At 35.9% G+C, this 21,471-nt stretch overlaps 1 protein-coding gene across 3 annotated transcripts in view; it reads left to right on the top strand.

The window, feature by feature from the left end:
• Positions 1-21,471, top strand: part of HOMER1 (homer scaffold protein 1) — a 116,009-nt gene that overhangs the window by 52,467 nt on the left and 42,071 nt on the right. For all 3 annotated transcript variants that reach the window (XM_067315526.1, XM_067315527.1, XM_067315528.1), the window contains 3 exons: positions 1,333-1,464; positions 6,266-6,358; positions 14,281-14,423. In XM_067315526.1, coding sequence (XP_067171627.1) covers positions 1,333-1,464; positions 6,266-6,358; positions 14,281-14,423 — 368 coding nt within the window. The remainder of the gene's footprint in view (positions 1-1,332; positions 1,465-6,265; positions 6,359-14,280; positions 14,424-21,471) is intronic.

The raw sequence follows: 21,471 nt of genomic DNA, 5'->3' as shown, positions 1-21,471 counted from the left end.
TTTAATATCCATCCAGAACACCATCTCACCCAAGTATTGTAGACTGGACTTGGCTTCTAGAAGATCTCGAGCTTGGGAAAGCAGTACTTGGTCTCTGTGAAGTTGAAGTTTCTCACTGCTACCATCCTGAGAAAAGACTGTTATTCTCTACACATCAGTCCAGTTTACTCAAAGAAAAAAAAAAAAAGAAAGAAAGAAAAAGAATTTCTTTATCTGCAACAGAGAAGTTGATTTGGACCCTGCAGATTTTTGTTGCTGTCCAAGGATTCCTTAGTAATCACTGGCTTTGAACTGTGAAGCAGGTGAGGGGGTCTGTGGTTTCATGGAAGCAGGACAAGGCACATGTACACACTAATATTCAAAAGATTCCTAATTCCGTAATGTGAGATAGTTGCAGTAGGTCAAAGACCTACTGCAAGATATTGATGGTAACCTTTGGAGTACAGTAACTGATGTGTAAGAAGGAGGTAACCAACAGGTTTTTAATTAAATGGAGCCCATTGATATCATTATAAGACTTTATCCTGACATACTTTAACTGGGCAGTTTCACATCATGGATTTAGAATATGTTAGACAAACTTTAATGTGCTAGAAATACTGGTAAAACTCCATGAAAATCCATGGTAAATCTTTAGCTGGGTTCAGTGAAACCAGGATATCATCCAATAGTTGTATTTTTTGTTTACATTGGCAAAAGTGTATGACAGAAGATGTACTTGCATTCTATACATATCACAAACTATAGGAGAAAAATGTTTTCCAAGCATAGTTGTTCTTCTGTAGTTGATGTATGACCCTGTTTTGTAATCGTGGGTGTGTGCGTATAAAGGAAAAACCGATTCTTGCAATACGGAAACTTACAAAGTAGTTGTGCTTCTTGTTTTATTGCAAGACTATTGTTTTTCAATGCCAGTGCCATATGCAACAGGGGGAATGCAACAAATTTACAGTGTAGCTTGAGAGACATTGTCTTAGAGGACAAAGAAATACACTTATGAGGCAAAAAAAGATTTTGCTAGTTCTCTTCTTATCTCATTAGCCTATGTGGATGCTTTAAAGGACCCTTTTTAGACTTGCTAACTATTAAATTACTGCTTGCAATTGCAAACAGGTGGTTCACCCAGCTTTTGCTGCTGTTCCAAAACGTATGCCAGTATATGCTCTCATAATTTTAGCTGTGACTGGATTAGAAGAAAACTGTTCCCTAGTTGCTGGTGTGTGGCTTATTCACTGTGCACAAGTACTTGTCTGTAATTTTCAGTTATGAGTAGTCTTAAAAAAACAAAAAACAAACCCCAAACCAACCTTTACAACTGTTACTTTTTTTCAGGCAATAATAAATAGCACTATCACCCCCAACATGACATTTACTAAAACATCCCAGAAGTTTGGCCAGTGGGCAGACAGCAGGGCGAATACAGTCTATGGCTTGGGATTTTCATCTGAACATCATCTTTCAAAAGTAAGTATGACTAATGAAAACTTTTTGGGCAATCAAGTGGCCTAAGAATATTTGATTACTGCTGGTTGCATCTTGACTCAGTGCTCACTACTGTTGTGTTATTCACAAATTTTGTGTATCCATCCTACAATGTAAAAAGACAAGGCAGGTGGTGGTGGCAGTAAGGTTTTAACACTGATACCTGTGGGGTTTTTTTGTTTGTTTTTTTAACTCACTGAGGAAAGGACGGAGGTTTAAGCTATTGCAGTGCATGATATTTATGCCTTCTGTGATTATTCATTTATTAGGTTTCTCTTTTGTAAAGTTGTTCTTCCATTACAGTCTTTCATGATGGAATTTAAAGGAGTGAAGAACTTAGTTTCTTCTGTATTTAGATCTTCTAGGAAAAAATGTAGATAAACTTCAGATTTTTTTTTTTTTAAATCCACATTCACTTTCACTTTTCTGCTATGTGGTGCATATTACTACATTGGCAGGTTTAAGGTAAAGCTAGTAGGAAAAATACTCAATGTAAAAGACAACTAAATTTTCTTGTTTGACTACAAAAGTCAAAATGTTTAATAAAGAAACACTGTGCCCTGTGTGAATTTTTTTCTGGTCTAGTTGTGCAGGAAGGAAGTTTGCCCTAATCCAAGGAAACCAGTAATCCTTTTCTTCTCAAAGTGATAGCATAGTTCCTGTGAGCACCCCATCTACAATACCATTTACTTTTGATACTCCTCTAATAGATGAGTTCAGGAGCCTGTAGAAGCCAGTGTCATTTTCTCAGATAAAGAATTTCTATTTCAGTCTAGGAATACGCCCCTACCTTAAACAGAGAATTTTCATCTTCAAAGTGTACAAAAGATCTGGAAACCCAATTGCAATAAAAAGGAATGTATAGTATATGTTTGAGTAAGGAATAATGATTTCCTCACTTATTTAAAATTAAAAAAAATAGCAACCCATTTGAGAAAGTAGTAGTCATTCTGCAAGGATAAGCATGGGCCTTTTAGAAAAACAGTAGAAAGAGAATCAGTACATCTACTTTAGTTGGACAATATGATACATTTATAAAAATTCTTCCTTTCATAATCAGATAGCTTTCATTTCTACAAAACAACACAAACCCCATGAAATTCTGAATAATGTTAATATTGCATATATGCTTGTGCATTTATGCACGTCATTGCATCAGTAAGCTTAGAAACTTTGTCATTTATTTAAATTGGTGTAAATTGGCCTAAATATATGCTAGAGGCACTTGCTCACCGAAATAGTGATAACTTTTGTTAATATTTTAAAGCTATTTAGTGTAAGTGCTAATTTAATTTGCCTCTTTCATATACTAGTTTTTTTTTCCTTAAACATGGGATGCTTCTCTGGAAGCAAAGTATCATGCTGTAGTTATGCATATGCCTTGTTTGCTTGCCTTTCAACAGTGGGTTATCCTTGTCACGGAAAATATTCTGTGGGTTTTTTTTTTTTCCATTTGTCCTTTCGTTCACTTTTTCATTGCTTTCCCCAAGTGATACTGCCTTCTCCATCACAGTTGTTCATTCTCATTCTTTAGCTGCCCTCAAACTGACATATAACAGTTTTTGATATGCCCTTGGCTTCAAACTTTATATTGCTGTTGTAACGATCATCTGAAAAGCTGAAGTAGTTACTTTGTTAAAAGTAGACGTTTGAATAGAAGTTACTCAGATTGCTGTGATTTTGGAAGAATACACAAATCTTTTGAAAAAATATCAAGTCACAGACCTCTTCAGAAGCTTATGATGATGAATCCTCAGGATCTTTTCAGCAAACTGTTTCCACAGTGTTATATCTGAATTATTTTCATATGAGTTAAAATTGCTAATCATTGCTACTAAAATTCATAAAGGTGAAACTTCTTGTGTTATTTTTGTAAAATTAACAAACGATTATTTGATGGGGGGAGAAGAAACTTTTTTCACTTCAGCTTGGCAGATATATTGGTCTTGGTATCAGAAAACCTGAAATATAGACCCTGAATCTGCTGTGCAGCTTTAGACAAAATCACATCTATCTGAGCAGATGAACAAGACATTACTAATTCTCACTTCCGTGCACTAGCATTGTAGTCAAGTACACCAAAGCACTCACTTTGATACATGTGGTACTGTAAGGCATGAAATCTAATTCAGGGCTCAAGGTACTACTGAATATTAGTAATAGTGCTGACAAATAAGCTGTATTAATGGATGCATTCAGAAACAGATTGTTTCTAGAAGTTGCCTAAAAATTGTTTTTGGAATTTCTTTTCTGTATTTGATTTAATAAAGTCCCTAAGTGAACAGCCCTATTATATCTAATTTGCTTTGCAGTAGCATCTCTGGGCCCCAGAGAATGAAGCAAATCATCAGGACAGAAAGAATAAAAGTTATGTCCTTTAGTAAACTATGTATTTTCACATCATTGTCAGCTTAGCTGTGTCGCTCTAAGCAGATCATTTCTAAAGCTTGTAGTAGGGGTTTGACTCTTGGACTATTCTTTTTTGGTTCATGTGCCCTTGTCCTTCTAAACTGATACTGTTCACTGGAGTAGATTATGACAGTGATAATTTCTTTATCTTTCATAATAGTGCCTGAGAATTAGCACAGTGAGAATATCTTTGATAGAAGAATAAAGGCATTTTAATTAATTCTTCAGATACAAACAGGATAAAAGAAAATTAAACACTGGTTCATCTTCATCAGACTTTTTCTTAATATATCAGACTACAAGTTCACCACAGGATTGTTCATCAGGAGTCAGGCAGAAGTCAGTGATACCTAAAAGATGATTTCTGTGTTGAAGAATATTCCTTTCCCTCACTGAATCAGGGTTTGCTAGCAAAATTCCTCTTGCTGCTGTAGTAAGTGGAACAGAATGTCCTATAATATTTGCATAAAACTATGGAAACATAATCTCTCAACCACAGTACAAGGCTGTGCTTTTGATGGAATCCTGCTGTATGGAAAGAAATATGCTTTCTCAGGTGTGCTGTCTTTTCTCTTTGAAATAGTTGACCTGATTTATTCCAAATAATTTAAGGATATGATAAATGGCGGAAGTACCATCTTAGGTAGTTTTGAGATTTTCTTGTAGTCTCCTTCCACAACTTTTCCTTAAAATATTAATCCTTCTTTTCCTTAAATTGTTAATCCTTCAGAGAACCCTTCTTCTAATTCCATGAGATCTGATCTTTGTTATTTAGGGATTTTATCAAAAGAGATTGCCATTATCTATCACCTCACTGCTTCAAGGAATTCTAGTAAATTTGTGAGAATTTCCTCCTCATTAGCTTTGTTGGCTCTTTCCCAGATTATTATCTATTTATCTTTCTATTCATTGTATTTCTTTTAACAGTACCACTGCCATACAGAAGATCATATTTACTGCCTTGTATTTCTTGGGCCATTTATTCTAAACATAAACACGTTTCCCACTTACCAATCTTCTGGTCCTAATGCTGATTTAAATAATAGGTTTCCCATCGTAATCTGAGATCTATCTACAGGTCTTAAATGAATATAGTCTAGTTATGGTGATCTGTTCCAAATTTTATCAGTCTGTTCTGAGACCTTTTTTGCCACTGCATTTGAGTTCCAGGATATCTTCTGTCTCTCTTCTTGAATATCCAGGAAACGTATTCTTTTAAATAACCTGACAAATGAAACAAAGGCTTCCAGTGGAGAAGAATGATATTTCCTCAAATATTAATAGTCTACTAGAAGAAGAAGCTTAAAAACAATAAGGCTTTTCAGGTGTTGGATAGTAAGTGAGGTTTTGATTGAAAATAGTTGAGGAGATTGTGACATGCAGAAGTAGCCTTCATCTCTTCTAAATGCTTGCAGTGCCAGACAATTTCTTTGTATTCTACTGCTGGAGAAATTTAGAAACTGTTGGTGAAGTTTTCAATGTTTTTGCACAATCAGTTCTATCTTAAGCTGATCATAATAAAATTATATTCTATATAAAAGCAGTAGCAAGCAAAAATAAATGTTTGGATACTATAGCGATTAGTGTAGTATAAAGTTGAGAACTATGAGGCTAGATTCTTCTCTAGCAAGAGAATCTAGGCCATTTTAATAAATTAATTTAATCTCTCTAATTTGAAGGCACATGCATTTCTAAATTGCAACTTTAGCTATTTTCAGGAAGAAGGTACATGTAGCAGAGAAATCAAGCTTCATATGATGCTCAATGTATAATTCTTGAATTTAGTGTTCAGTATATGAGTGTATAGTTCAACAAATTCATTCTTTTTCTTGGCTGATGTCAATTGGCTCAATATTCCTGCTGCTGCTTATTTAATTAACTATTGAAATTACAAATGCTATTCAAATTTGGGAAGAAATTAGTATTGTTTCTGACATCAAAGAATGAAACCCATTGAAGACTTCAGGGTAATACTGACCTCAGTAGTCTTCAGAACCAGATCATCCATTGTAAGGAAGACAATAAAATCTGAACCTGAAAGCAGCTGTGTAGGGCAGTTTATCACTATTATTAGCCATATCCAAGGTGGGTTGTGTGTTTTATTTTTCTTTTCCCCCCCCACGCTATCAGCAAGAGATAAAAACTTTTTTGTTGTATCATATTTGTTTCTGTCATATAAACAGTATGTAATGTCTGAAAGGTATTTGTCACTGTAACTCCTTAAATGAGTATCTAATAAGGAGAAAAATTAAAAAATTCTACTGACAGAATTTGACTTCATAAAATTTTAAGTATAACATTCTGTTCTGCATGTAATGTAACTGCTTCACACCTCTCTCTCTCTCTTTCTATTTTTTAACATATGTACCTTCAGTTTGCGGACAAATTTCAGGAATTCAAAGAAGCTGCACGACTAGCAAAGGAAAAATCCCAAGAAAAGATGGAGCTAACAAGTACGCCCTCGCAAGTGAGTCTTACTGCCTAATTGAAGCCTAGAACCTCAGTCTGTGCTACTTACTGTTTTAAGAATTTGTATTGTATCTTATCCACTTATGTCATATTAGAAATGATCAGGATACTTCCCAGCTTACCCTGAAGCTTTTCTACAGTCAACTAGAAGTGTCAAATCTAAGAATACGTTTAATGTACACTATGGAAGTGTCAAAGGGGCTTACTGTGAAGTAAAATTAGGCCTTTGTTTTTTTCCCCTTCTTTTCTCTGAGCTTTCCCCCCAAAATCTTTTGAGTAAAGATGGTGAGCAGTTATGTAAGTAAAACTATAATGAAGACCACTTGTGTGTTTCTTTTATTGTACTTATTATTGTATCTATGAAACTGAAGGGGATACATAATAAAGGACTTTATATATAGAATCCTTTCAACAAAAATCAGAGTTAAAATACCAAACACTTTTTAAAATTATTTCATGATATCTAGTACTCAATTGTGAAATGTGTTGATGAAAGAGGACAGATTAATATGCAGATTCTGGAGTTTTATCACAGTTAGACATGTGAAAAGAGTTTAAAAAAAAAAAACCAAAAAACTCAAAACATATGAACCGAGTTAATAAAGGCCCAACAAGAAGATAGATTAATATAGTCATATTACATCAGTCATGCCTAAAATTAATTTTCTTGAAAGCAGATACTCTGAGTTTGCTTTGGGAAAAGAAATTGTATGAGGCTTTTATGCCTCTCCCTTCCAATATTTATGGCTCTGGGTATAGCTATTTGTTTTATTTTAAGCAATAGTAAAGGCAAGGGGAATTCTTCCTCTTGAAGGAAGAAACAGCTTTAAAATTTCAGCAGGGATTCCTGAGTTCAGTAGGATTAATGCAACAGAGTCTTTTTTTTTCCAGGGAGTGCATCTTCGTTCATTGAATCAGTGCATCTCTTGGATGCTTTGCATTGCAACGTGCTCCTAATCTTTGGTGAAACAAGGATTTCAGGCAGTTTGCAACATGCTGTACAAATAGGTTTGTTGCCACCAGAGAGCTACATCTGGTGTCCTTCCAAGAGAAGTCAGGGAACAACCACAAGAATATACACAATGAACTAACCTTATGGTTTTTTGTTTTTTTTTTCCTGGTAGGCAGGATGCCCAAGTGCTACATTGGCTTTCAGTATTGAAAGGGAATGGCTTGCTGTACTGTAACAGGAGAAAATGGGGCAGTGTTTTTTCATTAGTTTCCTTGACCTTCTCTAAGCTTCTGATAAATTCCATAAATAAGCATGTTGATAATGGAAATAAGAATTTCAGTATTATAACCTAGTATATACTTTGGCTTTATATACAGTGAAGTATTTCAGCTAGGCCTCTATAGTTACTCAATATTATAGGCAAAACAATTACTGTGCTTCTCTTCTGACATGTTGAGTAATAGTCTGGACTCATAAGTTAAATCTGACATTGTCAAATGCAGTGGCTTATTATTTGGTTTGGACATAAATGTGAATTACTCAGAGACAGGATGCCCAGGGTTAAAGCTTTTGTCTTAATCTATATGAGCTATTAATACTGTTCACTTTCCTGTACAGATTACTCTTTATACCTAATATTGGAGCCTAACATTTTGTACTGTAGGCAGTTACAGAAACGTTACCTTGAGCAATTCTGTAATTTAATTACTGCACACTTAGGAATAATTTCGTATTCAGGCCTTACCTTTCATCTCTTGGCTTTTAGCTGTGTTGATAAGTTAGTGTATTATTCCAAAAGATACAGTTAGTGCAAGTGCTGGCACATCGGCATAATAGTCTTCACATACTTCATGCTTCTCGTTAGTTAGTTCCCCAAAGAGAAGGGAGTTGTATCAGGAACTTTGGAGTTGGGAGCAGATGAAAAGCAATGGCTTCATGGCAGACGGCTGCACTTGCTGGGTATTTCGTGGCACTGGGGCTAATTCAAAGAGGGTGATGACTTGGGGGAAAGAGGAGTGCTTGGCAGTGGGGACCCTAGGGGCATTTGCAGGAGCATTTGATGATTTTGATCACTTCCCCAAAAGTGGCTGTAAGGCACATAGTGCCAGTATTGCCTTTCTTGATCATTTTACAGCTTTTCTTCCCCTTTTGTATAGTGATCCTTTGCAGAGAGGGAGAGGAAAAGAGGAAGGAGGTGTAGTCTCTTGCCAGTCAAGATTTCACAGGAACATGGCTTTTCAGGAAGCTTTTGACAGGAAAGGCATTGGGAGGTAGTGTGTGAGCGAGCCTTGGTAACACTAGCCCAGTTACCTGCAAGTGTCAATTCTTCTCTCTCTGGCTCTTATTCTTTTGCATCAAATTAAGAATAAGTAGGAAGATACTGCACATCAAAACTGGAAGATATACATGTAAAGCTTATATAAAATGTGTTATGTTTCTCTTGGCGCTGCTTTAAAAAGTCTCTTATTTACCAGTTAATCAAAGTACCAGATACGGTACATTGCCTGCCCTCTTTGCTACATGGTTCTAGAGGAAAAAAATAGATGTGCCTTTTTCTGCATTCAGTATGTTCCTACAGCTTTATTATACTATCTCTACGTGTAGTGCAACAAAACCTTGCATAAGGCATTTACCATCCAGCTTTGACGTAACCCTGCAAATATTAGGGGCATGTGTGAGTTTCTCTCAATTCTGAATGTCCTGCATTGTGTTCATGCCAAAACTTGAAGTGAAACTAAGAATTAATAGAAAACAAATGAAAGAGATACAGAAATCTCACTTAAATAGAAGGTGTATTTAGAACTCAAATGTTTTCCAGAGTTATTCTTGTTAAGATTCTTGTTCAGAAGTTATCCTTCTAATCTAAAGCCCACTGAAGTTAGGCTGCTTCTCTAAGCTGTAATGAGTTTTAGCAAAGTGTTGATACTATTTGGTAGATTTTTTTCTCCCACCAGAAGACTTGCTCAGGGACCAAGAAGTAGTAGCTCCACATGGGAGTATTTTTGGATATGCTGTTTTGTTTGATGGCATGTATTGTGTGGATATTTTTTATTGCGGAATGTGTAGTAGAAAGAAAACAATACATAGCCCAATTTGCAACTACTTAATTGCAGGAGTTCCTTTCCCCTAAGCTATCCTGCTGATAAATTTAAACTCTGTTCTTGCTGTTTCCTTAATACTGCCTGTTTTCTTCCTATTTACCAACAGGCTTTGCTTTAATTTCCCAAAATATCAGGTGATAGGTAAAGTCACCATTTACCTTGACTGTAAAAAGAACTTGTCCAAAGAAGGACAGTGGCCTGGAGAAACAAATTACAAGAGAAATGCTGCTTTGTTATATATAAATTCCACTAAGTGCATGGTGCTTTCTTCAAATAAAAAGAAAAACATTTCTGTGTGAAGGAACTTGTGCTTTCTAGCCATCTGTAATAGGATGGATGTGTATAATAATATGCACTTTTTATTTGTATCTGGTCTTCTGCCTTAAGTGGACTAGAAACAAGTTGCTTATTTTGGTACTTCTAAGACCACCTGTGCACAAAGGTACTGCATCTGGTACCCATTTAACTCAGACCTAATAAGGCTTTGTGAGGCTCTTATCTTGTTTATATAAAACTAAAATACTGTCTCTCTACTGCTGTGCCACCTCCTCTGTCTCAGACTCCTCGTTGGCTCATGACATAAAACCATGGATTTTACAGCGACAAACCACCCATGGTCTGTTTTTAGTTACAGGTTTGCTTATGAATTGAAACAACAACACTTTGGTCCGGAGTTTACTGAGCCTTGCATGAAGCCATAGCCTGGAAACCATTGGTTGGTGGAGGTTTTTTTTCTTTTTCTCTCTTTCCTTTTTCAAACTAAACTTTATCAGGTTCAAGTATACAACCAAACAGTTCAGGGTGTGGGTTTGCACCCTTCCCCATGAGTCTTACACCAACTGGAGTCTGGACCTCAGTTCTTTTCTAAGCCAGAAGCTGTCCTTGGTCATTTCAAATTAAGACTCCTGTTAATATCTGAAAGTGTGTGGCGAGTTACTTGTTCAAAATAGCCAGACTCTTCTTTCAGTGTTGGAGAATGCCTCCTGTGCAGGCTCCTAGGAATAGTGATTGGCTGGTAGCTTTCGGTATCACAGTGCTTTTGTAGGGCAAGGAATAGGCTGGTTTTCGCAAAATAGTCATGGCTTTATCACCCATTGGCTTTTTCTTTGTAGAAATACAGAGTTTACTTTAAACGTTTGTGAAGGACTGCCTTTCTGGGATGTCGTGTGAATTTCTATCCTGGAACAAACATTTCATGCCTATTATGGCATACGCATCCGTAGCTGTCAGCTATTGCCAGTCGGTACAGAACACAGAAGCTCATTGAAGAACAGTGACTACAGGGAAAATCAGGGAAGACTTCCTAAGAAAACGGTATAAGCTGGAATTGGTTTGCTTTGTTCATGTTTTTGGAATCCAGACTTAATTGTTAAGCACCTACTCCTTATTTGTTTCCCTTCCATACTCGGTCATTGTTCAAAGGTGGCCTCATCTCTGTTACGGAATCTGCTTGTTTTACTTTAGAGACTTTTTTGTGAGTGCATAAGGTTTGTTTATAAGATTCTGAAATCTGACTGAGACATCTTTTGATGAATTCCCCTATGCTGTGCTTAGTTTCTAGACTGTAGGCAGTGTCCTTTTTATACTGCTTGCATCACTGGCATCCTACCTACTGATTACTAGTGCTAGGGCTCCTTTTGACAGTGCAGATCTCTGAACAACTCTTAAATAGCAAAATACTCCTGATTCACACGCTCACACTTTTATCACTTTAAATAATGCTAATCCTCAGCCCATGTCAAAGTCCAGGCCTGATGAGTGATTTAAAGTTCAATGTCCTCTAAAAACTTATGAGGTAATAGTGGTTTTATACTACAGAAGAGCTGACAATCCTTTCTTGTCAAATGTACAAAATAGATACTTCCTATTCATGAGAATTGCAAATATCAGGCCTTAAAATATATCATTAGTTTACAGGAAGGTTTGTGATTTTTAATGTAAGGACTGTTATTTTTTCCATACAGTGTCTACACAGTTGAATGTTAGGACTAAGTTATCCTGAGAGAGATATAGACACACACACACACACACACTTTATATACATATATATATATATACTTTTAATTGATCATAATTTTCCCCAAACTCTTCATTAAGTTTTCTCCTCAAAATTTGAAGTGGGTGTGAGAAACTAATAAAACTTCATTGCTTGTGAATATCTCCCAAAAAATGTTTCTAGAATTCTTTTATTCTTTCTAAATACTATAAAACATGAATATATTATTTGCAAACTTGGTTTTGTTAGCTTAGTTTTGCGGCTTTTGTGGCTTTTGTAGCTTTTTCTGTTTTATTTGGTGCTTTATTCATGGCTAGCTTCATTATAGTTAGCTGCAGATAAATTATTTACTGGGGAACGGTAGTTTTGAGTATGTGAGAGCACTGATTAATCTGTATTATTGGAAGAAATACATACCAGAACTTGATGCTTCTCTGCTACATGCAGATCTACCTGTTATGAATTTGCAAGCAGTGAGCCTTTAGATATTATATAGGCAGTGACATATGCCTGCATTGATTTATCATTTGACTTTCATTTGAATTAGAAGTCTATGAAAGTGCCTTACTGAAAAATAAGCCTGATTGGAACTTGCAGTTTAATTTTTTTAATACTGAAATCATTTTTATGTATTTATACAGAAAAGTTTTTATGAATAAGCTCTTGCTTTAGATATCTAACAGTGTTGTAGGAATTTTAGCTTAAAAATATAAGTAAAACAGATTTTTGGGGAAGTTGTATGGGGCTTTTTTTGTTTGTTTGTTTTAGAACATCTGATGTGATTGGGGGAGAGGAGAAAAAGGCCAAAATTTGTAATTTGTATGGAATAATGCATGTGCTTGATTACCTTGCCAACTCTGCTCTCCTTTTACACGTAATTTCAATTCAGTTTCAGTTCAGTAAAATTCAATTTTGTGGAAATCAAGGTTTAGTTTTGACTTTTAAATATTAACAATTAAGATAATATTTTTGACTATAAAATAACAAGGTTACTTTTGAAAGAAGGTAACAGTTTACATTTATATAATAAATTTTTAACATTTATGTAGTAAATAATTTGCATTTATATAATAAATCAGTGAAAGGTAATTATTTTCTGCTTTTTAATCAGTAGGAATTTAATAGGAAGGCACAGAATGGAGATACTTGTGCATGTGCATTGCATAACTTGATGAATATTAAATATAATAAAACTTTTTAAATCAGTATTAAAATGTAATATAATTCTGTATCACCCACTAATGCAAGTTGTAGAGTAAGAGAAATACTATATGTGGGAATAAAAGCAAAATTTTTGTAATTGTTGAACTCCATGCTGCAAATGCTGAACATAATTTAAAGTGCACTGAAAACCTGGAAATACAATATTTTAGGTTAAGTGATACTAGTCCTTTGTGGAAGGTGATGATGACAGCTGGATCTCCTTTAACAGTACTGAATTTTCTCATCTGGTTAAGCCTTAAAGTCAAGGACAATTTTTTCCTATAGATGTAGATCAGATTCAGTATTGGCTTTCAAAAAGTCTGATTCCTGTAAACTAGTTGAAGGGTACAAACACAACTGAAGGCTCAGAATTAGAAACTGATTTTTTTAAGGTCCTGAGCATCTCCGGATACTTTGTTTTCAATTCCTTTTGAGATTACTGTTCTTTGGCTTTCTATGCAGAATGTCAAAGAGCTGAGAAGGGTAGCAGCTAGACTCCCAAAGACTGTGCTTGTGCCTTAGTTTAAGAATGTTAAATAGCAGCCTGTTCTCTTCTCCATGCAGACAGAGGCTGCAAGGCCATAGGAGATGCCTAGCTTTTGGAGATGCTTAGCTTTTGGAAATGTTGCGAGTCCAGCAGTCCTCAACTGTATAGGCATCCCTCCTTGTCATCCATGGAACTCTGTTCATGAAACCCTTATATCTTAGAGTTAAATGTTACTGCTTGATTACTGAAAGCCTACTAAGACTTCTGAAATCCTAATGAGCTTATATGACTCGTTTATCTCCACAATGCAACAATTCTTACTTGGAAAGAAAAGTATTAAACCATATACAGCATTTGAAAAGCCCATGGTATTCTAACTTAGGTGTGGGCTACAGAGTGTTCTTTGGGGTTTTGTTTGTTTGTTTTTAAGAAGGAAATACTAATCAGTGACCAGAAACCAGCAAATAGTCTTTGTTGGTCAAAACACAAATGTACATGTTTGTGTGATGAGGTGTGATAAAACTGCACCATACCTTCTGCCAGCCGTTAAGTTTCTCAGGTATCCAGGAGAGGAAGCTGCCTGAGTGTAGCTGCAGTATTCTTCTTCCCAGAGAGAAACTGAACAGCAAGGGCTAGGCCAAGGCTAACATGTCTACACAAGTTTTGCAAGGACTCTGCCAAACAAGCCTTCTTTACAAATGGCTCGTAGGAGAAACAGTGAATGTCATCAGCAGTGGCCCTTCCACTGTTCACTTTGGTTAATAAAAATATTAAAGCTAGATTTTGAAATAAATATCAAGATTGCTTGTTTCTCCATGTTAGAATACAAAGTAAGAGATAAGAATCCTGGATGTGAATAGTTGCCAATCCTTTAGCTGGCTGAGGGCTGAATGTAATATGAGATAAGAGACAGAAGTCTACAAAACCAATAAGCAGGAGGCTGGGAAACTGCAAATAAATCATAGGTCAGTTGTGTTTTGTGTATGATAATCTGAATTTTATGGTAATACACTTCTAAGTCATCACATGACAAAACATGAATGTGAGACATGCCAGAAGTCTGTGAGCCTAAATTTTTTTTTATCTCATTTAAGAATTAATGTTAGAGCTTATATGCACATTGTCTTTCTGAGTGAGTCAGTGTGTAATTGTAACGTGTTGTTTATTTGTTTTACTTAAGGAATCAGCTGGAGGGGATATTCAGTCTCCTTTAACGCCAGAAAGTATTAATGGAACAGATGATGAGAGAGCAACACCAGAAGTGACACAGAACTCAGAACCAAGGGCTGAACCAACCCAGAACGCATTGCCATTTACGCATAGGTACAGATTCCATTCACACATCCTGATTAAGTGATACCTGTTTCCTTCCTTGTTAAAGGGACCTTCTTCCATGAGGTGGCTTCCAAGTAGCATAGTTATGAATTGAATGAATTGATTTAAAACAAAATAGATAAAGGACTGGCTTTCAGATTTTCAGTATAATCTTTGTTTCCACAAAAAAAGGATGAGGAAAAAAAGATTTTGGGGGATTTATTTTAGAATTTATAATGAGTACAAGCACTTGAATGCTAGTGAGTGCAGGTGTCCCTTTAACAGGAAGCAATATTTAAATGTCTGAGCTCTTAGTGAAGTTAACCGCTTCATAGATGTTCCAATTAAATTATTTTTGCGGATTTTCTTTAAATGACTGATGGTACTGGATGTCAGCCTTTCAGTGATGAGTTATTGGAAGATAAGGGACTCTTGCAACACTTCTCCTTTTATTAAAACAATTTTCTGACAGTTGAAAACATTTTTCAACTTTTTTTTTAAATATGAGAAGTGTGGTTATGCTTCAGACTATTATAATTCATTGCACTAGGAATGTTGTACTTCATTGTTCTTTAAGAAATCTAGGATTTTTTACTTAAAGATACAAATAATGCATTAAGATGGGTATATCTTGCATATTAGATATTATTGAAAGTGGGACACTCTCAATGAAACAGATTAAGTACTGAGACCATAGAGAGTAACTTCAATATTTAATAAACTAGCAAAGCTAGAAACACTAGTGTGTTTTCGGGGTTGTTTTTTGGTGTGTGGGTGGTTTTTTTGTTGTTGTTGTTGTTGTTGTTTTTTAAGCATGGTCTTGATACAGTTTAAATAGAGTTTAAGAACTCTTGATCAGTGTCTCAAAAGTTGGGGAACTCTAGACCTTGAAAATGTTGTGCAGATAATTCAGAAGGAGCAGAGATGGAATTGGAATTGTTCAAGAATTCTAATTTTTTGTAAGAGAATGTATCTGGAAAAAAATCATTTACATTTTCAAATGATAAAGCATAATTTTGCACTAATTTTTTAGCAGAGTGATTGCGTTTATTTTTTTACTACAACTGTTACTAGTGCATCTACTGTGTTGTTGAAGAAATGGTGCTTTGTAAGAGTGCTATCTGCGTGTTGAAGGAATATTACAAAATTTGCACATTTATCAGTGTTTTGTAAAGAATTCATTTGAACTTGTTGTTTGTGTGCTGGAATTCTCTACTAATATTTTTGTGAGTTGTGATAAAGTCCACAAAGTCCACACATTAATAGTGTTCTTTTTTTTTAAAAAAAAAAGGATAGCTGCAAGATCATCCCTCTCTTTTTTCATATGTAAATGTTTTCTGATATGCCAGTATGATAACTACGCTTTTCATTGAGAATGACTGAAGAATGTTTCTACGTATTTTTTGAAACTGCCCACTTGTAATTTTTGATGGTCTAGAATAGAGGTTACAAAATTTATGTTTGCATTTCTCTATCTGCTTCATGTATGCAACGGGATTGCCTGTTCTTGGTTTATCGTCCTGTTTGATACCACAAGCTAGAATTGGTCTTCTGGTGTCAATGCTACGTACGTTTAGAGGGTGACTTCTCAGGATGAGTCTCAAAAGACCCAAGGTTTTGTCTTGCTAATGGTGGGTACAAGTTTGTCAGTGAACTGTTACTGAAGAAAAGGCAAGTCTACTTTTAAAAACCCTTTGACCTTAATTGAATTTTGGGCTAGGTAGGGTTTTTGTTATTATAATTAAATGAAGACTTGTATTGGCCACTCTTATTTATATTGAAAAGCCCAACTGAGACTATTCATATACTAGTATTTAACCAAGACAGAAAATGCTCTGAAGTGCTTTCTGACAATAGTTTCATGTTAAAAAAAAAAAAGGGGGGGGGGCCAAAAAAGGCTACAAACTTTTTTCCTTCTGTCAAGGAACACTGTCTTAATTACATGGAAACTAACATTAAAAAAAAAATACGTATATTCCAAAAGATGCCACTTATTTCCCAAGAACCACTATGTTTTTCAGGTTGATGTCAGAACTTAGTTTGGAAAACAGCTGCCTTAATTTGATTCAATTGTTAGATATAATGGAGACTTTCTAGAACAGCGCTCTGTAACATGTGCATGAAAGAGATGGAGAGTGAACCTGCAGGACTGAGCTAGTCGTGGCTAAATGAGCACATTTTTGAAGTGGCATTTCGTAATATTAAGTAGGCAATTATGTGGGCATTCCTAGATGCTTGTGCTGGCTGGTAGGATGTTCTGTGTGGTCAGCCTACTTGCCCCAGTTCAGAAAAAAATTTTTTTTTAATCCCTACACTGCTGGCTCTCAGCAGCACTCCGTGTCTGATGGAAAGGCGATGCCATGCTGAACTCTTTTCCCTGGGTACCCTTTTAATTCCTGCCCGTCACTGAACCTCTTCCTCCTGCACCCAGTGTTGGAGCAAAGGTAACTTTTAGTCAGTGCTTCTGAGCAAGGAGGATAATGTTGGAGGGGCGCCTGAGTGTTGTCTTGTGTGTGGCACTGCTTTGTAGCTGTTTGCTGATTTTTCTGGAGCTGCTGATTAATTGCTAGGTGCTTTAAAAGAAAAGAGATGATGTGATCTTCCCTCCAAAGAGTTCAGATGCAGGGGAGATGAGAGTTACTGCATCTGCCCATGCTTCATTAAAATATCACTAGCATAACAAGTTCATTTTCTCTGTAAACAGCATAGCTGTGTTCTGCTCCGACCTGACAGTACCTGCTATCCCATGACACACCAAAAGGAGCGGGCCTCAGTGCAGGTTGGAGTGCAGGGAAGGCGGGTGTGGGCGGCCATGGGGGAAGGCTTTGCAGGCCAGCCGAGGCCACGAGGCCAAAGGCTGGGGAGGCGAGGCAGGCACTGCACAGCAAGGAGGGCCGGTGCTCCTTGCGGAGGGGACCGTGCTGCTGCTGAGCCAGGTGACGAACATGGCTGAGAGTGGGCACCTCCGCGCAGCGGAGGGGGGCAAGGTTTGAAGGAGGTTGTTAGCAAAGCAGTGCTAGAGAGGGATTTTCTTGTCTTTCTGTGAACTGGTAGGGACTGATAGGTGTTAACAAGGTCAGAAATCAGAAGTGTGGGGGTCATGCTTTAGTCTGCATCTTATTCGTTGTTCATCTTTTATCTGCTCACCTGGAAAATGCTTGATTTTGTTTTGTTTTAACATATCCTCTCTGGCCAGATATGTCCTCTTCTGCAAGCGTTCCTTTAAAAGCACTTTGCATGTGTTAGTATAGGCAGTTGTGGGGCTGTGTTATTTCAGCAACGTAAGTGCAGACTGCTTTGGTATTTATAGTTGTTTCCTGACCATTTATATCCAAGAAATGACAAGAAGCATTACTTAAGTCACCAGAGTTTTGTTATTAGAACTTTGATTTCTTATTATTTCAGTAAGTAATTGTAAGTATTGAGTATAACCTTCTCTAGTAAATATATACAATCCCATTCATATCCTATGAGCGTAATAGAGCAACAGTCAGCCTAGTTGCTTCAATTTATCCTTAACTGGAAAGTCTTAAAGCCATTCACAAGCAGTGTGACTCTAGTCAACTATTTGAGTGGAAAGGATATTAAGTAGCTATATGAGCATTGTGCAGAAAGATAAACTCTTGTAATTAAACCTCTTGCCTTTTTTTAAAGTAATTGTGCTGGTTAATGTTGAATTACTGAGGAATATTACTTGGCAACTCCCACTTCTTATAATATAGTATAACCTGAGCACTGCTTTCATTACTAAATGTTGCCAGAATAAATGAAAATTAAAAGGAGCCTAAGTCAGGCATTAGAAGTTTTAAAAATCTTGTTTGAGACTCTGATCAGTCCTTTTCTGAGCAATGACTCAGTGCAGGCAGGATTGTTTCTAACAAAAGCCAGTGTATCAAATCTAATGTTTAAAATAAAGAAGACTAAAAAAAGCACAGATCTTCTTTCCTAACTAACTCTCAATCTCCTCAGGAATCTTTCCCTTTTTTGGAAATATTTTCCACATTCTTAAAATCTGGGTTTTTTTTAATAAAAGAAAAATGTTGATTGTAAAATGGAGTTTGGAGAGAAAAAGGTTGCTCAAACATTCTAAACCACCTCTGATGTGACTGCACCTCACTTTTAAGCATAACTTTTCATCATGCTGGTGCATAGTGTACAATTCTTATTTGTCTGTATAAGCCCAAAGGAATAATATTCTAAGCTTAATGAACTTGAGAATATAGTTTAAATATTAAAACTGAGGAGAGTATCTGATGAACTCTGCCACTACTGCTTGGACTGTTTGGTAAAGTGGCTTTCACCCTCTTAAAATAAATACATTTGTCTATAACAGGTTTTATACCATTTCTTGACACCTTATAAAGCTGTGGGATAAAACATGCATTTTCAGAAACAAGACTTAAATATAATAGAATTTTTGGGGGACAGATCTTGAAAATCTTTAATTTTCTGTCAACCATGACTTGAACATTTTACCTCATTTTTCCATGTAATAAGTGATGGTGTTACATTTAAACTTGATGAAACTTGGAATTTCTATTACATAAAGTTTTGATCAGACAATATATGTGTGCTTGTTGCTTGTTCGTTAAAATTCCTATTTTTGTATTCAAACAGCTTTTTAATATGAAATTTTGACTCATTGCCTTAGTGAAAATGGACTTATTTCAAATGATGTTTGTATCTTATTTTATTGTCTAGATAGCTTACCATTTAATAATGCTGCATGTAAATCCAATGCTGTAACAAAAAAAACCCAAAATCTTGCTGCTAGTTCATGTTCCTTCACTGAGTTTTCATTAAAGGTTGTATGCAGAAATCTGTTTAGTAGATTTTTCACTTTGTGTATTAAAGCCACTCACTTCTACAAGCTTTAATATTTTAGTTATGTTACAGTAAAAGTACTTTGTGGATCACATTGAATTGTTAAGTTGGTTTTAAAAAAAGTTTTAAGTTAATATCTTTTTGTGATGTTTTGCAATTTGAATTTATACTCAAATCCCAGTATTTGGATATTGTGTGTGTGTGTGTGTGTGTATATATATATATATTTTTTTTTATGTATCTTCCTAATTCTTTTTTTCGATGCTGTTTAGTATGATCACAGGATAGCTTCAGGTTGGAAGAGACCTCAGGAGGGCCCTAGCTCAAGTTCCTGCTTACAGCAGGTCATCTATGAGAGCAGATCAGGTTGCTCAGGGCTTTATCCCAGAAGAATGGAGACTGATAAAGCCAGGCTTTTTTGAAAGGGTTTCTCTATAACGTAAAAGGCAATAACTGTCTTCAAATTGCATAGTACTATAATGAAGCATAACATTTTAGGGTATACTAGAAAAACTCTAGTAAATTCAATTATTTTGCAGAGAAATGATTATTTCTTGAGGCACACTTAGAAGAAACTCAAAGGTGATATGTTTGCACTGTCAGAGTAAGCCAGTAAAGAACTGGTTAGTATAGCAGCTTAAAAGCAGGACTTGACTTCACCTCAGCCAATATCTGTTTGATGTTGTAAAGGTCTTAGCTATGCTGTTCTTCTGCCCCTTGTGCTCCACCAGCACTATGGTAGTCTCACAAAGAAGCATGCTGAGGGATTGCTGTCCCCTCATTCTCTGACCCAGTTTCCACTGCTCCCCACATTTACGCACGTTTGCTTAGACTGCCAGGACTTAGCTGTTGATAGGTGTTAATAGATGTTGACTTGTTAGCTAAATTTTTTCATGTCTTTCTTGATTGTGACAATTTTTGAAAGTTTAATAAGGAATGTCTGGAATACATAGTAAGCCATTACATGTTTTCAGACCATTAATGTGTCAAGCACAGTGTAACAAAGCTCATGCTGTAACATAAGATGACTCTAGATATTGGGGGGGGGGGAGGTGGAGAAGGACTTGTATCTACTGTTGGAAGAATTGTTATGGAGAATGTGCTGCAAAGCTCTTTAAAGTGAAGCAACTCTGCAACTGATAGAGCTAATTTTAAAGTCTGTGGGAATGAATGAGAGCCAAAAGTAAAAATAACTGAACACTTAAGAGAATAATTACACTATCTCCCTTGTGCATCTAAGCCCATTCTTTTTTGGAGCATCTGAATTACCTACTTCTTGCTGTTTATTTAGCGAGAACTCCGAGGGCTGATTCAGAGGATGTGAGCTGAGCGTTTGAAATTAGATGATGTAAATACCATGCGCAGGGACAATTGAGCACTCTTCCAACGTGTCTGTCAAGTACATTCTTAGAAGAGGAATAAAATCCTTATGTAACTTACATTAAAAAAATCATACAACTTGGGACATGTAATTTTCTTCTTTCTTTAATCACATACATAAGAAAAAAAAAAGTAAAATAAAAATTGAACTAACTTGGTTAAGGAATGAACTTTCATTTTCTGAAAGAGTATATCCATTGTCTTCAGCTAATCTAAAAGCTGGATGACTTTAAAAGATTGTGGGATAGTACTTCAGTAACTGTGAACACTGGGTCTCTAAATTGGGACATGTGATACTTAATTCTTTGTTTATTCTATTGATTGCTTGCATTAACTCACAGTCATGAATTTGCTTTAGGCATTTTCATGAATGCAGTTCTGTGAAATGTGTTGCTTCCTCCTTTTAGGAGATTGCTCTTAACACATAGTGACTTTTTTGTTGTCTTGAGGCATTGGTGGAGGAGCTCTGCATGGTCGAAGTTGTAGATTGATTATACATGTTTATTCTTGACTGTTTATTCTAGATATTCCTAGCAAATTAGCTGAATAATGAATGTTTTCTATTTTAAGTTTTGATACCATGTGTGTATGCTTGTTTTAATTTGTGAGCAGTATCTTTGAGGTTTTTATGTGGGATGATTTGTGTATATATATTATTTAGAATATCCACAGTTTTGTGAGTTTTAGGCTCAAACATGCAATCATCTTTTCAAGAATTTAAATTATAGTTATAGGAGATCTTACGTAGACAGTTGATACCTCCTGTGTTCTTCACTCATTCCTCCATCTTTCAGTGTCTGGCATTTCTGAAAGTCCTTGTAGAAAAGCCTTTTAATCAGTGAGCAGGGTTAAG

Source organism: Apteryx mantelli, chromosome Z, assembly GCF_036417845.1.
Source record: "Apteryx mantelli isolate bAptMan1 chromosome Z, bAptMan1.hap1, whole genome shotgun sequence".
NCBI classification, from domain to species: domain Eukaryota; kingdom Metazoa; phylum Chordata; class Aves; order Apterygiformes; family Apterygidae; genus Apteryx; species Apteryx mantelli.
This window is presented reverse-complemented; position numbering and strand designations above follow the sequence as displayed.